Source organism: Anas platyrhynchos, chromosome 6 (assembly GCF_047663525.1).
Source record: "Anas platyrhynchos isolate ZD024472 breed Pekin duck chromosome 6, IASCAAS_PekinDuck_T2T, whole genome shotgun sequence".
Lineage (NCBI taxonomy): Eukaryota > Metazoa > Chordata > Aves > Anseriformes > Anatidae > Anas > Anas platyrhynchos.
Window position 1 is genome coordinate 10,602,319 of NC_092592.1, and position 18,396 is coordinate 10,620,714.

The window sequence follows — 18,396 nt, forward strand, 5'->3', positions numbered from 1 at the left end:
ACAAAGTAGGGCTCATCTTGCATTTCGAAATTTTATTTGATGTCACCCATCACTGTAAATTAAAAACAAGCAACCTCAGAAAACCTCTCAGCAAACACTACAGGCAACCTTCTGAGATTTACAGCTTTCCTCAACAAGTTAGCTATTAAGAAATCACAAGTGGGTTGTGGAGAAAAATACGAAGGCATGCACTAATAATCACACCAGGGAGCTATAGGAGAAAACTCCCTAGGAAAAAACAAAGTTCTATAGAAAATTTAAAGGAAAATTGAGTTACCTTTTCAAAAACAGTTGTGCTTATCTACAGCCAATTTGTAGCACTAGTTTAAAATATTTTCCCTGTGTTGACAGGCTCAACCAGTTCCAGAGGAGATTGTTAAAAAAGTCCTTGGAAATAAAGCAACTTTCAGTCCCATCGTCACTGTGGAGCCAAGAAGAAGAAAATTTCATAAGCCAATAACCATGACAATTCCTGTGCCACCTCCATCAGGAGAAGGTGTAACCAATGGGTACAAAGGAGACACGACGCCCAGCCTTCGACTTCTATGTAGCATTACAGGTTAGATAAAATCATTCTCTTTGCAAAGGTTTCGGTGACAGCAGTGCCTCTGTGCTCACTCAAGTAGCTGTACAACTCGTTCTTTCCAGTTAGGGAAGGCTGATGTGCTCGGTCAAGTAGATTTCAGATCACTTCTCAGCAAAGCCAGCTGAGGTCACCTGGAAGGCTTCCACTGATTCCCTGGGCTTTTGGTCTCATCTCATGCTATTGTAAAAGAACTCCTGCCAACAGATATTAAATATTATTTTATATTTAGCTAGTACAAAGAACTTCACCCTTGCCTATTAAATGTAGTTGTCAATAAAAGTAGTTTGCAGAAGTAGTTCTGGCCTACCTGCAGAAGTCATTCTGGCCTAGCTGATATCAAGAGAAGTTTCCCTATAGACTGTAGGTATGTATCTTGCTTACATCAGCATCATTTCCTGGTATGTAACATATGACATAATACATACATAACATGTAGCTCAGCTCTTGGAAAACACTATCTAAATTGTTTTTTGCTGTGTGAAGCAAAATAACTTAAGATAGAAATATTCCTATGTAGCCTGTGCTTGACTTCTAAAAGAAAATCTTCATGATTTATATTTACGTAGGAGGTACTTCACCTGCACAGTGGGAGGACATCACAGGCACCACTCCGCTGACGTTTTCAAATGACTGTGTCTCATTCACAACCAACGTTTCAGCCAGGTATGGTGGCAGAGCTTGTCAAATGCACCCAGGGAGTAGTTACTGTTGGTCAACAGTGTGCATTATTGTGAGGGCACTTTTTTTTGTTGTGATGATGGTGGTTTCTTGTTGTTTTTGTTATTTGGCTTTCTGTAAGTCTTCTGCAAGACTGATGAAGCAGTAATGGACCAGATGCTTCTTTGTCACTGTGTATCAGCATACCACATATTTGAGGTTGCACATGAATCTTTGTCCTGGCCTTTTCTGCTAGGGGTGAGTCTCCTGGCAATCACACATGCTGTTTCTCTAAACAAAGGTGGCAGTGCCACACAGGGGTTTGTTTTCCTGGAAACAGCAACAGAATAGGGAAGTAGAAAAGGGACATTCAATAAAAGAATTTGGAGTTATTTACATTACATACGTTGTAGAATTTGGAAAATATACATTAAAATGTAAAAGTTGCTGCTCTTTGGCTTTTTAGTTGAAGATTATGTAAAACTACTTTCACAAAAATATAATTTACAAAAAAAAAATCATTTTAATTTTATGGAATTAGTAGAGTTCTTTTTGTTTGCTTTTTAAAGGCTTGAACAATGTTTGAACATAATGAAAAGCTGATTTAACAGTTTTCTATTTTGTGTTCAGATTTTGGCTTGCAGACTGCCATCAAGTACTAGAGACTGTTGGGCTGGCAACACAGCTTTATAGAGAATTAATATGCGTTCCTTACATGGCAAAGTTTGTTATATTTGCCAAAATGAATGACCCTGTGGAATCCAATTTGCGTTGCTTCTGCATGACCGATGACAAAGTGGACAAAACTTTGGAGCAACAAGAGAATTTTGAAGAAGTTGCAAGAAGCAAAGACATTGAGGTATATTTCTTACTCACAGCTGGCTTGCTGCTTGTAAACAGACAGCGTGTTTTCCAAATGGCAGTAAGTTTTGCAAAAGTCACTGTGAGCCCAGTTAAATAAAGGTTCGCAGCAATGCTGTTTCAGAAAGCTTCTTGAGGTGATGACAAAAAAGGACAAGGGAGGGGGGAGCATGAAAGCTGTATCCAGATGGATGCCCCAGGCTAGTCTTTGGTGGGGTTTGCACCTGCTGTTGTCAAGTAACCTTGGGTTTTGCAGAAAGCTGACCTGGAATTCTTTCTCACTGGCATCACAGACACACAGTCACAGCTAGGGCTGGTTTAGGGCTGGTTTATAGGCACCAAGACATAGTTTCCTGAAGGAAATCTAGATATTCTTACTTCAGAAAAGCCACTCACATAGCACTGTTTCCCAAACTGCTGGCACTCAAAATGCCTTGCCATAATGCACAGTGATTTTCTAGTTTGTCACTGAATTTAATCTGAATGGAGATTTACGCTAAATTCAGGAACTGTAGTGGGGAAATCATGCTCTACTTACTTGTCGTTTCATAGTATATTCACACGTTTTACTGATTTTCATTTTATTACTTTGATAGGTTCTGGAAGGAAAACCTATTTACGTTGATTGCTATGGAAACCTGGCCCCTTTGACGAAAGGAGGACAGCAGCTTGTTTTTAATTTTTATGCTTTCAAAGAAAATAGACTGCCATTCTCTATCAAGGTAAAAGCAAATCAAGCCAGCTAATTCTGCTGAGGTGTTGGTTTTTTTTTTTCTTGTGATAACACTTTTTCAGCCAAATAGAACTAACTTGCCCCGAGGATGTAAATGTCATTGTTTAATATGTGGATAGTGTGGAGAGTGCTTTGCATGGAGCCACAAAAGAGTTGCTGACAAAGCTCAGACCAGAAAACCCATGACAAGGATTCATGAACTTCTGTTCACTAATGGCAGAACAGCAGCATTAGATCGCTATGTCCCAGGGACTAAGAAAAGGTGATCAGTTTAATAACATACTGCACAGCAGAACAGGCTCCAAAAAATGCATACAGACTGGTCTCCTTTAAATTTCCATGAACAGATGGTCAGTTCCCTTTGTGTTATCATAGCTTTTGTGCAAAAGAAGTTTTTCAACACTTAAGTTTTGAGCATAAGTACAGAACATTGCAGGAAAAAATGAAGGTGAGCTGAAAATACCTCTCAGTTTTGTAGTGGGATGTTGCTATCTGTTTGGACTCACCCAGTATCTTTTCTTACATGGATTGCAGGAACTTTTTTCCCATCAGAGAGTTTCATGGTTACACCTTTTATCCTGCTGAGAGAGGAGGCCAAGTCCCAGCTCAGTAATATTGGTCTTGATCCATTAGATAGTTTCTTGTGGAAGGAAACTCTGAAAAACCCTCCAGAAGCCTCCTCTAGCTATCTAAATTACTGCATATTACTCAACTATACTGTAATTTCTTCTCTAGGTAAGAGACACCAGCCAGGAACCCTGTGGACGATTATCATTTTTGAAAGAACCAAAGACTACAAAAGGACTGCCACAAACAGCTGTTTGCAACTTGAATATCACTTTGCCAGCACACAAAAAGGTATTTGTTGGGGAAAAAAAAAAAAATTGTGTTAGGGTTGGTTTGATTTTATTTTTGCTTTTTTAGTTTGTCTTTTTTCTGCTAAAGAAACTTTAAGAAATGCTGGTCATGAGAATGCTTTGGAATATGATAAAGGCTTTTTAAATTTATGTTTTATTGGTTTCCTGTATGTAGAACGCTTTTAAAGTCTCTTGTTACTGTGGTGTCAAGTTCCTATAATTTTTATGATTCTGTTTACAGCTCATGCTTCAGCCTGCAAGTCATAGGTTTATGCTTTCAGTAATGTCACACATTGATTTGCATTGGATGTAAGATTTTTTTTGTGTGTGTTGGCATTTTGGATTTGCTTTGCCTTATAAATCAGCTTGCATTTTGTGCTCCCAATTTGGTCCTTTTCATATCCTGATATTCTTTTCCCTGCTGTCCATTATAATATTCCTTGTCTCTGCAATGCATCTTTGGACCAAAAGGAAACAGAGTCAGATCAAGATGATGAGGTAATATAAACACTGTCTTCTGTTTTTATTTTCTTCAGATGTAGTGAAGAAAAGTCAATATGTTACAGAAAGTAATAAATAATATTTTTAACTATGGCATTGAAATAATATTTACAGAATAACCATATCCTCAACATACTCTGTTGCAAAACAGTTGAAGTTCACAAATGGAAAAAAAAAAAAAAAGATTATTTTACAAAATTAAACTACATATTGAATAATAGTAGTCTAAAATTTAACTGATTTTCTTTTGGAGAAAAAAAAAAAAAGATATAATTACTACATTCAGACCAAGTCCATTTTTTACAAAATTGAGAGGAGCTTATTGGGTGTGATTTTTAGTTCTTCAAATAATGCTGCCCATACTTTGGTAACTCGTGTGTCTGAGAAAGTATTAGCAATGGTAGCCTATAACATTTTATTTCTGAAAATAAACTGGACTCTTCTAAAAAAGCAAAATAACTAAGAAGAATTTCTAAATATTGTGTATAAAGCTATTTTCAAATAGACCTCAGTTATTTGCAGCTTAAAAATCCCCAGTTTGCAGGAAACTGCAACATTAGATTGTCAGGAAATTGAGTGGATTTTACTCAAGAGATAGCAATAAATGAGATCACCGTATAAAAGAAACCACATACATGCATCCGTTTTACCTAGCAGCAAAGTTTTCTTCTCTTCCTGGTGGAAAACAAATATCAGTAGCCACCTGCTGACTAAAATAAAAATAACACACTCCTTACATGTTAAAAAATAATAATAGCAACCATAACACTTTGTATTCACAGTGTTTAATCCCAGTGAGCTATTATATAGCTAGAACAAAAGTTTTCTTTCTAAACAAAACATATTTTTAGACACAGTCAAGTGAACTGATTTCTAAAGGACTTGTAATATTGAAGACATCACACTAGAAGCTAACACATCAAATGCAGCAACTTACGATGCAATTTAGTAGTTAACAGTAGTAGTCTGCTTTCTAATCTGCATCTTTGCATTTTGTGCCTATTAAAAAAATCCCCTCCCATGCCTTTTTTTTGTCCTTAATGTATTCACTTTAAAGCCAGTGTACATTGTGGTGTATGTGTTTTCAGGACAAATCAATCTGGGGAGAAATATTTGATCAGTTGAATTTGTACTTCTGAATGTTTTATGTCTGTATCTGTAGTCTTTTGTGTTGATCTCCTGTTCTCCTAGTCAAAGGTGTTTATTTTACAGAGAATTAAAAATATCATGCCATTTCTAGTAGTCTGAAGCAGTTTATTTAGTGATAATGGGATAAGCTAGTATTGAGATACAGTAGGGCAGGACCATGAGCTATGTCTGCTTAGCTCTTCCACCTCATAAGCAGAGACATTGAGCAGGAATGAGTTCATGTGGTCATCTCCCAGAGATGCAGTCTCTTCCCTGCTTGCATTAGAAGGGTGGTGGTTCATAGCAGGTTTCTGCCACCTCTGGTAGCCATGCTCCCCGCTCCATGGTGCCTGACACTCATTACACGTCAGACAGGAATGGAGACCGGCTCTGGCCATTCCCTGCCTGCTTGCCCAAATCTGGCTCTAGCATGCCTTCCTGAAGCTGAACGGAGACATCCGTTCTCCCTTGTGGGAACATGTACTGCGAAATGTGGCCTGTCATGCTGAGGTTGGACGATTGTCCAAATAGGGGATGGCACCAAACAGCATTATGTTTTGTTACAGACGGAGAAAGCCGACCGGCGTCAGAACTTTGTCTCCCTTGCTTTACGTAAGCGCTACAGCTATCTGACTGAGCCTGGAATGAGTGAGTTGCTCTTAACAAAGTACTAAACCATATATATGTTATTTTTCATAAGAAGAGACATTTTTTCTATAAACGTTGTATTTGGTGTCACTTTACCAAAAAAAAAAAAAAAAAAAAAAAAAGGAAAGAAAAAGAAAAGGAAAGAAAGAAAAGGGAAAAAAAAAATTCTAAAGCAAAACTCTTGGATGGTCTGTGAAATCTTGTGTTGTGAGAGCTTGAAGAATCCTGACTGGCAAATGACGTGCTAATTAAGTAAAAATACATTCTTTTAAATGCCATATAGCTCCAGATGAATAGGATTACAAATTGCTTTCAAAATGAGTCTGTTCCTCTTCCCTAAGGGAGCGATATGCAAAAGTTCAGCAAAGCTGGAAAATGCCATTCAGATAAGCGCTTAAATGTTTAGATGCTTAGCCAAAACGGACTCTCATATTTTATATCTCCCTCTTTTCTCCTTCTCTTCCCTTTTTCCTCTGTTCCCTGCAGATGCTTTTTATTCCTTGGCACCACACGTTGCTTCCTTTTAAACTCTGTACTCCTTTACTAGACCCATGGCATCGCTTTCCTTCCCTATTAAGTACAACAATGCATTCGGCTTAGCTTTTCTTCCTTTGCCTCCCCTGCCTGCAGTTGAATGCTGTTGTTCCCCATTCTCAGACTTTTCTTATCTCTTTCTGCCTCATAACTTCTCAGTTGCTACCCTGCACCAGACCCTTTGATATAATTCCGTAAATCCATAGACAAACTTCGTCAGGTCTTGGGAGTTTCCACTGGATGGCTGCTCTTTAATTATCCTATAAGATCTGTGGCTTCTTTGGATCAGAATATATCCAGAATATATTACACTTCTCAGGCCTGGAAGAAGACTTCAAGCATATAACATCTGAAGAAGCTATCAGATCTACTGAGACATCTTAATGGACTGTTAAGGTACCGTCAAAGGCTTGTTGGGACCTGAGAGACAGGGAAAAGGAAGCTGCTTGAAAGGAGCTTGACTGTGTATGTTGTTTACAATTATTTGTTCAGGCCTCATTGGAAGAAAAAAAGTCATATTTATTCACCAAAGGTTCATTAGGTCTCATTTGCAAAAAGTGGAAGGAAAAAAACACAAATGCACTTAATGAGCTTTACTCTAAGAAAAGGCGTGTTGATATAATAGAAGTCCCCAGCCATTCTTTAATTGTTGTATCCCTATTGGCAATGGTTACTACTTGTGGCAGTGAGCTACCCAAAAAGGGTATGCAAAAATTACTGTATTTGTCAGGAAAGGTGGCAGACAGGGTTTGGCTATCAGTATGAGTGCCACCACCTCCTGCGCACATGTAGCATGCAGTCATCAGCCACCAGCACCTGCAGAATGCTGGTGCAAGGCAGGGTTGCAGGTTTAGAGGCACAACTCTTCCAGAGCATGTGCACACTACCCAGCACAGAGCCAGGATGGCTGCCGTGGCTGCTTTACGCCACAGGGTGTTAGCTCTGTTGATCAGAGATGAGTGATGAACCTCTCCCTTCTTCCAGCGAATTCAGTGGCACAACTCTGCAGTTCTGTAGCAGCAGGGGTTGGGCTGTTTTCTCTCTCAAGCTCATGCATGTACACTCAGAGTTTTTTTTTTCCTCCGTACCCCAGTGTCAATGCCAGTGCTGGTGCAGAAGAGACTGAGGAAGGTGGGGTATTCCCCTGCCTACCTGTCCTTATCCCTCAGGAAAAGTGGCTAAAGGACCCCTCTGCCCTCCCTAGCAGTGAGTTCTCCCACAGAAAACGAGTGGGTTAAACCTGCTCAGTGCTCACTGTTTGCTTGCAGCTGAAGAGCAGCAGGAGCAGGGCTGAGCTGGAGCTCCTTGTATGGGCTCACTCAGTGCTTTCAGTTACCAGCTGCAAGCAAGGAAATGCGATTTGGTGCACAGAAGGTAGTAACATCTGTTTCCTGATAAAATCTTGGATGCAGAGTGATGGAAACTGCTTTGGCCAAGAGTGTCCAGTAGCCAAAAAGGGCTGTTATGAAAACCACTTCACTTTTTAGAATATTATCCCACTCTAAATTCTGGCATGGTTGTGGGAATTTCTTTGCTATTTCAGAAAGTAAAATGGCCTGGTTTCGTGCTGTTTCAGTTGTCATAGCTTCACATGCTGGTATATCACTCCATTTTCTTTGTACCAGTTCTTCTTAACTGTGATACAGAGCACAAAAAAAACTTTTAGACATGTCTGAATTTGTGATTTAACAGGAGAAAGAGCAATTAAAAGGGCAGCCTGATGACTTGATTGCCTTGCTAACCAGCTGTGGCACAATGGCTCATCACAGTATAGTGGGGTCCCTCTAAAGACATTCCCAAACATGAACTGCTGAACAAGTTTTTTTGATGTTGATTCTTCCCAGAGTGATTTTGGGGTTTTGTTTTTTGCACTTGGGACTGTATGAACTTCTGGTGAATGTTAGCAGTTGCTGATAGTTAATCTTTATTATAAAGTCTAGTTCATTTTAAGAAGTACAGAGTGTTTTCTTCTTTGCGGGAAGAAAGTATGTTTGTGCTTAAAAATAAAATTGCAAGCAGGATGGGAAAGTGGATCTTTCTTGAAATAGGCTGTGCCAGTCAGGCCTCATATTCAAGCTCTCTTCAACCTAAATGTTCTAATACTGCAGTATCACCAGCCATCCACATCAGCTTCTGAGCTTCAATTGGCTTTTATAGGACCAGCATATTTCTCCTTGCAGGATATGGACCTGTGGTATACTGAACACTTATTTGCTATTGTAAGTGTGTGTGTGCTTTAAGTGTAACAGTTCAGTATTAGACTTGCTAAGCTTCTTTCACTGTAAGTTGCTGTCTGTCTATAGGACAGATCAATAAGTTTGACAAATTATTAGTGTAACTTCAGAGAAAGGTGTGTTGAATAAGTTGCTTGAATATTTCAGCCCCATTTCTAACTCCCAACTTTAAACAGAAGGAAAAAAAAGGAAAAAAAAAAAAAAAGTCCTTTAAGTTACTTTCAGTGTCAACTCTCTGAATGTTATTGCTGTATCAGAGGATATGTACGCTGTAATGGGATTCCCAGAAATACTGTCTTCTGGCATGAGTATTTCCTGTGATGCAAAATGTGTTTGATGATGATTCTGTTCAAAATGCCTATGACTAAGCTGAGTGTTCTGGGGGATGATAACAGTTAACAGGTTTGTCCTTGCCAGGAAGTTTTTGCATAATATATTGTTCTTTGACTGCTTTTCTAATGTTACCTTTTGAGAAATGCAAAGTTGAACAGGTCTGTCTTTGAGCTGATGCAAGAAATCTCCTCAAAAGGTACCAAGACACTACATCTTGTAGAAAAAGTGTACTCTTCTTTTAATGGCCTCTTGTGAAATGACTTTTAAGGTTTACATATTTGTGCTTAATACAGCATACAAAATGTATTAATGTGTGCTTGTTTTGACATGATATATTGTGCATGAATGAAAACTGATTCAGTTGCTTTGCTTGCTCACGTTTATCATATATCATACTTTCCATATTTGATGTATGACATATGCTTCTTAAAATCATTTCATGTAAAGTTTTACTTCAGTTTTTTCAACCAAAAGGAATATCGCATGATAAACAAATGCAAAAGTTCCTTTTCTTCATTTATTTTTATTATTTTTTAAAATATTGACTCAGAAAAGCTCTTGCTCTTATTGGCTTTGTGAGTGTGAAGCATATCCGAATTGTGCATGGGAGATAGAGATTTGAATTTATTCCAGTTGCTTCACAGTTTGCACATCAATTGCCTGTCACTTAAAGGAATTTTGGGTTCTGCATGAAATAGTTCTGACTGGTTTTTTTAAAAAAAAAGATTTTAGATATATAATGTCTTTTTATACAAGTTTATATTTTGTATAGGTTCAATATCTGAATAGAATGACAACAACAGAAATAATTAAAAGGATAACTCTAATAGTTGTGCAAATCAAAGACATACCTAAACAGGCAAAATAGAACTGATACAAATATTTCAGAATTACAACATCAGAAAGTCAATAGGAAGTAAGAGAAGAAATTTTGATGTGGTTTTTATTTTTACCTTGTGGATTCCTTCTTTGTGTTTTCTGTTCTTCATTTTTTGCAGACTTGGTTGCGATGTGCTTTCTGTCTTTCATTTTACGTTGCTTTTTGTTTTGGACCAATTGTCACTATATGGTTCATTCCTATTGTTGATTTCTTTTTTAATCTTCTTTTGCCTCCTCCATCCCAACTCATGCAAACAATTGTATTTGCTTTTTGTAATATTACAACGTTTACTGACCAATTTTCTTCTCTGGTCTCTCTGTTTTTCAATCATTTTTGTTGATTTTATGTTTGATTTTAATTTAACAATTTAAGAAACAGTTGAACGGAGTGCAGGAGCAACAAGATCCCTACCTGCTACTTACTCATACAAGCCATTCTTTTCAACACGGCCCTATCAGTCATGGACAACAGCTCCAATTACAGTGCCTGGGCAAACCAAATCAGGCTTCACTTCCTTATCAAGCTCTTCCTCTAACACTCCTACAGCTTCCCCATTAAAATCAATATGGTCTGTTTCTTCTGCTTCTCCAATCAAATCCACATTAGGAGCTTCTACCACATCTTCAGTTAAATCTGTTAGTGATGTAGCATCTCCGATTAGATCATTTCGGACAATCTCTTCACCAATAAAAACTGTGGTATCACAGCCTCCATACAATATACAGGTTACTTCAGGCTCTTTCGTCAGAGCTCCCGCAGTGACAGAAGCTGCTAGCCTAAAAGGGCTGGCATCCACTACCACATTCCCCTCTCGGACATCTCCAGTGACTACAGCAGGGTCTCTCTTGGAGAGATCATCCATAACCATGACGCCTCCAGCATCCCCCAAATCCAACATTAACATGTACTCTTCAAGTTTGCCTCTTAAATCGGTCATCACATCAGCATCCTCACTTTTGTCGTCCCCTCTAAAGTCAGTGGTGTCACCTGCTAAGTCAGCAGTTGATGCTGTTTCATCCTCTAAGGTCATGATGGCCTCGTCTCTCTCGTCGCCAGCAAAACATGTAGCTGGGCACACAGATGTACCATTGCTTAATGGATCTGTGTCACCTCTGAAATACCCATCTTCTTCCAACCTAATAAATGGATCCAAAGCTGCAGCTGTTTTTCAAGACAAGATCACTGCAGCTGCACATTCTGCAAGTTGTGCTGCTAGCGCAGTTGCTGACACAGCTGAGAGAGTGTTTTCAACTGCTTCAACAATGTCATTTTCTCCACTCAGGTCATTTGTGTCTTCAGCACCATCAGCTTTCCAGTCAATAAGAACTCCTCCTGCAGGTGCTTTGTATACAGCCCTTGGGTCAATATCAGCAACTACCTCATCCGTAACTTCATCAACAATAACAGTGCCAGTATATTCTGTAGTCAATGTTTTGTCTGAACCAGCATTAAAGAAGCTCCCAGAGTCATCTCCGCTTACAAAATCAGCTGCTGCGTTACTGTCACCTATTAAAACATTGACTACAGAGGCACGCACACAGCCTCCCTATAATCGAACTTCTTCTCCAATAAAATCATCCTTGTTCTTAACACCCTCTGCTCTCAAATTGTCCACACCATCTTCTTTATCCTCCAGTCAGGAGATACTGAAAGATGTTGCTGAAATGAAGGAGGATCTAATAAGAATGACTGCAATATTGCAGACAGATGTCGCAGAGGACAAACCGTTCCAACCTGAGATACCAAAAGAGGGTAGAATTGATGATGAAGAGCCCTTTAAAATTGTTGAGAAAGTAAAAGAGGACTTAGTAAAAGTTAGTGAGATACTGAAAAAAGATGTTTGTTTAGAAAGTAAAGGGTCGGCTAAAGTATCCAAAAGTGATCAAGGACACCTATCTGAGGATGACTGGGTAGAGTTCAGTACAGAGGAGATTGATGAAGCGAGACAGCAAGCTTTGACAACTCCTATATCTGTTCCAGAGAAGGCCCAAATTAAAACTAAAACCATGTCGGAAAAGGATTATAACTTATCAAAAGTTATTGATTACTTAGCAAATGATATTGGTAGCAGTTCATTAACAAACATAAAGTACAAGTTTGAAGAGGGGAAAAAAGAAGGTGAAGAGAGACAAAAACGCATTTTAAAACCAGCTATTGCTTTGCAGGAACATAAACTTAAAATGCCTCCAGCCTCCATGAGGCCTTCAACATCAGAAAAGGAGTTATGTAAAATTGCAGATTCCTTTTTTGGAACAGATACAATTTTAGAGTCTCCGGATGACTTTTCTCAACATGATCAAGATAAAAGTCCCTTATCTGACAGTGGCTTTGAAACAAGGAGTGAAAAGACACCTTCTGCCCCACAAAGTGCTGAAAGCACAGGACCAAAACCCCTTTTCCATGATGTACCCATCCCTCCCGTCATTACAGAAACAAGAACTGAAGTAGTTCATGTTATCCGCAGCTATGAACCGTCATCTGAAGAAATTCCAGAGCAGAAAGCAGAGGAGCTACCAGCCTCGAAACCTGCACCTACATTTATGGAGCTGGAGCAAAAGCCTGCTGGGTCTATTAAAGAGAAGGTTAAAGCGTTTCAAATGAAAGCCAGCAGCAGTGAGGAAGATGACCACAAATGTGTCCTTAGCAAAGGTGTCCGAGTAAAAGAAGAAACTCATATCACTACGACGACTAGAATGGTTTATCATAAACCTCCGTGCACCGAAAGCACATCTGAAAGAATTGAGGAAACAATGTCTGTTCATGACATAATGAAAGCCTTTCAGTCTGGACGTGACCCTTCCAAAGAACTAGCAGGTCTGTTTGAACATAAATCATCAGTAACATCCGATGTTAGCAAGTCTGCTGAAACTTCACCACAACATGCAGAGAAGGACAGCAAAATGAAACCCAAACTGGAGCGAATAATAGAGGTCCATATTGAAAAAGGTAATCAGGCTGAACCTACTGAAGTGATTATTAGAGAAACAAAAAAGCATCCAGAAAAGGAAATGTATGTATATCAGAAAGACTTACCTCGGGGAGATATTAACTTAAAAGAGTTGGAAAAACATGATGCTTTTCCTTGTTCAGATGAACAAGGTCAGCAAGAAGAAGAGGAGCTCACAGCCGAAGAGTCACTTCCTTCTTATCTGGAATCCTCTAGAGTTAACACTCCCGTGTCCCAGGAAGAAGACAGTCGCCCTAGTTCTGCTCAACTCATGTCTGATGACTCTTACAAAACACTGAAGCTTTTGAGTCAGCACTCAATAGAATACCATGATGATGAGTTGTCAGAACTAAGAGGGGAGTCTTACAGGTTTGCTGAGAAAATGCTTCTTTCAGAAAAGCTAGATGTTTCTCATTCTGATACTGAGGAGTCAGTTACTGACCATGCTCTACCCCTTAGTGCAGAGTTACAGGGGTCTGATAAACGATGCAGAGAAAAAGTAGCTACTGCCCCCAAAAAAGAGATTCTCTCCAAAATCTATAAAGATGTTTCTGAAAATGGTGTGGGTAAAATGTCTAAAGATGATCATTATGATAAAGTGACAGTGTTACACTATACTGGAGATGTTAGTAGTCCAAAACATGCGATGTGGATGCGCTTTACTGAGGACAGATTAGACAGAGGTAGAGAAAAGTTGATATATGAAGACAGGGTGGACAGGACTGTTAAGGAGGCAGAAGAAAAACTGACTGAAGTATCACAGTTTTTTCGGGATAAAACAGAGAAGTTGAATGATGAGCTACAGTCTCCTGAGAAAAAGCAGCATAAAAGAAATGGTAAAGAAATACATTCTAGCCAGAGCTCTGCCAGCAGCAGCCCTGAGAAGGTTCTGCTCTCTGAATTACCAGCCTCCGGTGACGAATGGAGTAAGGCAAAGCAATACGCACATGATGGGAAATGTTTTCCCAAAGTGGATGAACGAAAAGTATCCAGTTTGCCCAGCAGTCCTGAAAAAAGGATATTTGTGCAACCAGCAGAGGACTCTAAACAAACTATGGAACACAAAGGGAGTGCTCAGCAGACTGGAGTACCTGAGGTTTCACAGACTGGATTTCAGCTGAAGCAATCAAAGCTCAGTTCCATTAGGCTAAAGTTTGAACAAAGTATAAGCCCAAGGAGTAAGGATCTAACTCAAGAAGAAAAAAAGCTGGACAGTCAGTCCAAAATTCCAGTAAAGAAATTGCAAGAAAGTAAGTTACCAGTGTATCAGTTTTATTCCAGAGAGAAACATGCAAAACAAGTAGAGCTCGTTGATGGGAGCGCAGCTTTACAGAAAGAGGTGAAAATACAGGAAGATTTTGTTCCAGGTAAAGGAAAAGCTATAGAAGACTTTTGTGCTTCAGAGACACAAAAGCAAAGAACTGAAACGAGTAAAAGCGTGCCAGAATACTTTTCAGAACTGCAGACAAAAGACCTGGTGTATGGCTCAGACTCAACAAAGGGACACTGGGACAAAAAAATCTATAGGACATGGGAAAGTCCTGGAACTTCTAATCATAAAACACAAAAGGAAAAACTTTCACATGTGCTGGTTCCAGATACAGTAAAAGAAAACCATGTTGATCATGTTGAAGCTAAAGCTGACAAAAAAAGTGAATTTATCACTGTGACAGAGCACAAATTGGCAGCAAATGGAATTCATTCGGAAGAAGTGAAGGAACTGACTGTAAAATCTCCCTCAAAAAAGGTCTTATACAGAGAATTTGTTGTCAGGGAGGGAGAACATAACGGTGAAGTAGCTGATAAAATATCCAAAAGGAAAGAAGAAATTGCTGTGTCCCATATTCCAGTCAGGATTGTTGAGGAGAAGAGAGCCATGCTTGATGGAGTTTATCAACTTTCAGCTAAAGTATCCCAATCAGCTGTGATTAAGGAGAAAGTTGAGAGACAGATTGATTATGTGGAAGATGATCAAATAAAGCATTCAGAAATCAGAAAAGTTACCAAGCAGCAGAGCTCAATAGGTCTAAGTCCTCCTGTTGAGGAAACTGAATTATCCCCTAGCAAATCACCAGATTCTTTAGAATTTAGTCCAGGAAAGGAATCTCCTTTGAGTGACTTGGTTGACCCCAGTGCCAGTGATTACTTGAATAAAGTTGCACCATTAGTAAGTACTGAGGGAGTGAAAGAAATTAAGACCTTACCTGTTTATGTCAGTTTTGTTCAAGTAGGAAAGCAATATGAGAAAGAGGTGCAACAAGGAAATATAAAAAAAATTGTCAGTCAGGAGAGTAAGACAGTACAAGAGACAAGGGGGACATTTTACACAGCTAGACAGCAAAAACAACCTCCTTCTCCACAAGGTAGTCCAGAAGATGACACCCTAGAACAAGTGTCCTTTATAGATAGCTCTGGCAAAAGCCCTTTAACACCAGAAACACCAAGTTCAGAGGAAGTGAGTTACGAGTTTACATCTAAAACACCTGACTCACTAATAGCATATATCCCTGGCAAGCCCAGTCCTATACCTGAGGTATCTGAGGAATCAGAGGAGGAAGCAGAGGCTAAGTCAACCTCTGTAAAACAGGCAGAAGTTGAGGAACCACAAACTGACAAATCACTACCTAATCATATAAATAAGGACTCTAACAAAAGACCAAAAGGTAACAGAGTTGCCTACATTGAATTTCCTCCTCCTCCACCACTGGATGCAGACCAAGGCGAGGCAGAAAAGAAGCCACACTATTCCACTGAGAGTGAAATGGAGATGACAGAAGTGAACTTGCAAGATGAACACGACAAATATCAACTAGCTGAACCAGTTATAAGAGTGCAGCCGCCATCTCCTGTGCCACCGGGAGCAGATGTCAGTGATTCCAGTGACGACGAATCTCTCTATCAACCCGTTCCACTTAAAAAATATACATTCAAACTGAAAGAACTGGAAGATGACCAGAAAGAAACCTCAAAACCCAGAGCCCCTGAAAAGGTTGAGAAACAAAAAGAGTTAGGACATCCCACTTCTGGGAAACCTAGTGAGTTTGACGTTGGGCTTGATTCACCCCAGAATGATGTAGTGCAAAATGGGAATAATAATGACCAGTCTGTCACAGAGTGTTCCATAGCAACCACTGCAGAATTCTCCCATGATACCGATGCGACTGAGATTGACTCTCTTGACGGTTATGATTTGCAAGATGAAGATGATGGTTTAACTGAGAGTGATTCTAAACTTGCAGGTCCAGCAGTTGAAACCAAAAAGGACGTATGGACTACAGAAGGTATTCTAAAGCAGACTGATCGCTGCTTTAGCCAGAGTAAACTTGAAGTCATTGAAGAGGAAGGCAAGGTAGGCCCTGAAGAAGACAAGGTGCCTTCGAAGGGTCCAGCTTCTGAAAAGGCCGGAGTTAAAAGCGAACAGAAGTCAGGGGCACAGTTTTTCACTTTGGAAGGCAGACACCCTGACAGGACTGTGTTTCCTGATTCGTATTTCAGTTACAAAGTAGATGAAGAATTTGCAACACCTTTCAAAACAGTGGCCACTAAGAGTCTAGATTTTGACCCGTGGTCCAATAACCGAGGTGACGACGAAGTGTTTGAGACTAAATCAAGGGATGATGAGGCTAAGCCATTTGGTCTGGCAGTGGAAGACAGATCTCAAGCAACAACACCTGATACAACTCCAGCCAGAACTCCAACAGATGAAAGTACGCCAACTAGCGAGCCCAACCCCTTCCCATTTCATGAAGGGAAGATGTTTGAGATGACTCGCAGTGGTGCAATTGACATGAGCAAGAGGGATTTTGTTGAAGAAAGACTCCAATTTTTTCAGATTGGTGAGCATACTTCTGAAGGGAAGTCAGGGGACAAGGGGGAAGGGGATAAAAGTACAGTCACTGCCATCACACAGCCACAGGCAGGGGACAACACTGTAGAAACAAACCTAGAGAGACCAGTAGAAACAACAGCAGATGAACCTAAGCCCATCATCCAGGCCAGTGGAGATTGCATGGAACAAACACTTGGTAGTAACTCACTGGAAAAATCATCGGCAGCAGTAAACGCTTCCAAAGTTGATCCCAAATTGCGCACACCAATTAAAATGGGAATTTCTGCTTCCACCATGACTCTGAAGAAAGATGGCCCTGGCGAAGTGACAGATAAGATAGAAGCTGTGATGCCAAGTGGTCAGGGATTAGAAAATGAAACCGTAGAAGTGATTGCGAGTTCAGCTTCTAGCCAGACAAGCTGTAGGCAAACAGAAAACACTGAGTTTCCAAAAGATAATTTTAATAACAACAACAATTTGGATTCATCTGCTGTCCCTACAGATGATAGTACCTGTAATGTAGTGCTAAAAGAACATTCGGAACCGAAATGTTCCCTGCAGAAAGCTAATCAAGCGAAAAGCACTTCAGGAAAAGGTACAGGGACAACACAAGGACACAGAGTAAGAGATAAGCAAAAAGCACACGGAGAGCAGCAAAAGTCAACAGAGTTGGTAGGGACTAGAGGAAAATCAAAACTTCCTGTAAAGGCCAGCTCAGTAAAAGAAGTCTTGCCACAAAATAATGTCCAAAGTAATGCAGGGAGTAAAGTGAGACGGGCTATTAAGCCTGACAAAGCAAAACAAGATAATTCTCCTCCCTGTCTAGAAGCAAGGTCTAGGATTCCTGTAAAAAATACATACAGGAGCAATCTAGCTAGAAAACCTCCAGCCCTGCCAAAACAAGAGCAGGTAGAGAAAGAAAAAACAAAACAGCTTCCTTCTAAATTACCAGTAAAGGTAAGATCTACCTCCGTCACAATGTCAACAGTTAAAGTAAGAAAAAATCAGCTTAGGGAGGTATGTAAACATTCTATTGAATATTTTAAGGGAATTAGTGGTGAGACATTAAAGCTTGTGGATCGTCTATCTGATGAAGAGAAAAAGATGCAGTCAGAGGTCTCTGATGATGAAGAAGACAGTACATCAAGGAACACATCATTATCAGAAGCTACTCAAGTTTACCAGCCTTCCATTACATCGAAGTCTGCTAGAGATATGAGAACAGAGGCAGCATCTATAAAATCAAAGATTGAAAAGGCCGACAGTGAGAGGAGGAGGAGTAAGAGGACTGGTGAGAATGAAGGCAGTCAGGTTTCTGGAGCTCTCATGGCTCACCTCGTGGAGATCAAGCCTAGTTTGTAAAACTTTCAACTTGTTGATCCTAGTGCATGAACTGTTGTGATTGCCTGTGGAGTGACTTAACCGTAGTTTTCATTCTGTCATTGTCATCTGTACGTGCTGTCTTATACTCTTCTTTCTTCCTTTAAACAAATCCTGTACTGTAGAAAGCTAGTGAAGCATGCCAAAGACATTGTTGTAACTCAGAAATTGAAAATTTTCTTTTGTGACAGCAAATTTGTTCTGTCAAAGTAGAGAAAATAGATGTTAATCTGGTCTTGGTGGTTTCCACCAGTAAATGAACAACTTGTGTACAGTCTAACGGCTAGA

General features: G+C 39.7%; 1 protein-coding gene across 18 annotated transcripts in view; it reads left to right on the top strand.

Annotated features, from left to right (window-relative positions):
- ANK3 (ankyrin 3) overlaps nucleotides 1–18,396 on the top strand; it is a 355,138-nt gene that overhangs the window by 309,815 nt on the left and 26,927 nt on the right. For 10 of the 18 annotated variants that reach the window (XM_072040016.1, XM_072040019.1, XM_072040030.1 and 7 more), the window contains 8 exons: nucleotides 352–559; nucleotides 1,153–1,249; nucleotides 1,874–2,102; nucleotides 2,701–2,826; nucleotides 3,573–3,695; nucleotides 4,166–4,192; nucleotides 5,890–5,971; nucleotides 10,325–18,019. In XM_072040016.1, the coding sequence (XP_071896117.1) occupies nucleotides 352–559; nucleotides 1,153–1,249; nucleotides 1,874–2,102; nucleotides 2,701–2,826; nucleotides 3,573–3,695; nucleotides 4,166–4,192; nucleotides 5,890–5,971; nucleotides 10,325–18,019 (8,587 nt within the window). The remainder of the gene's footprint in view (nucleotides 1–351; nucleotides 560–1,152; nucleotides 1,250–1,873; nucleotides 2,103–2,700; nucleotides 2,827–3,572; nucleotides 3,696–4,165; nucleotides 4,193–5,889; nucleotides 5,972–10,324; nucleotides 18,020–18,396) is intronic. The other 8 variants (XM_072040023.1, XM_072040026.1, XM_072040024.1 and 5 more) reach the window with 1 other exon arrangement.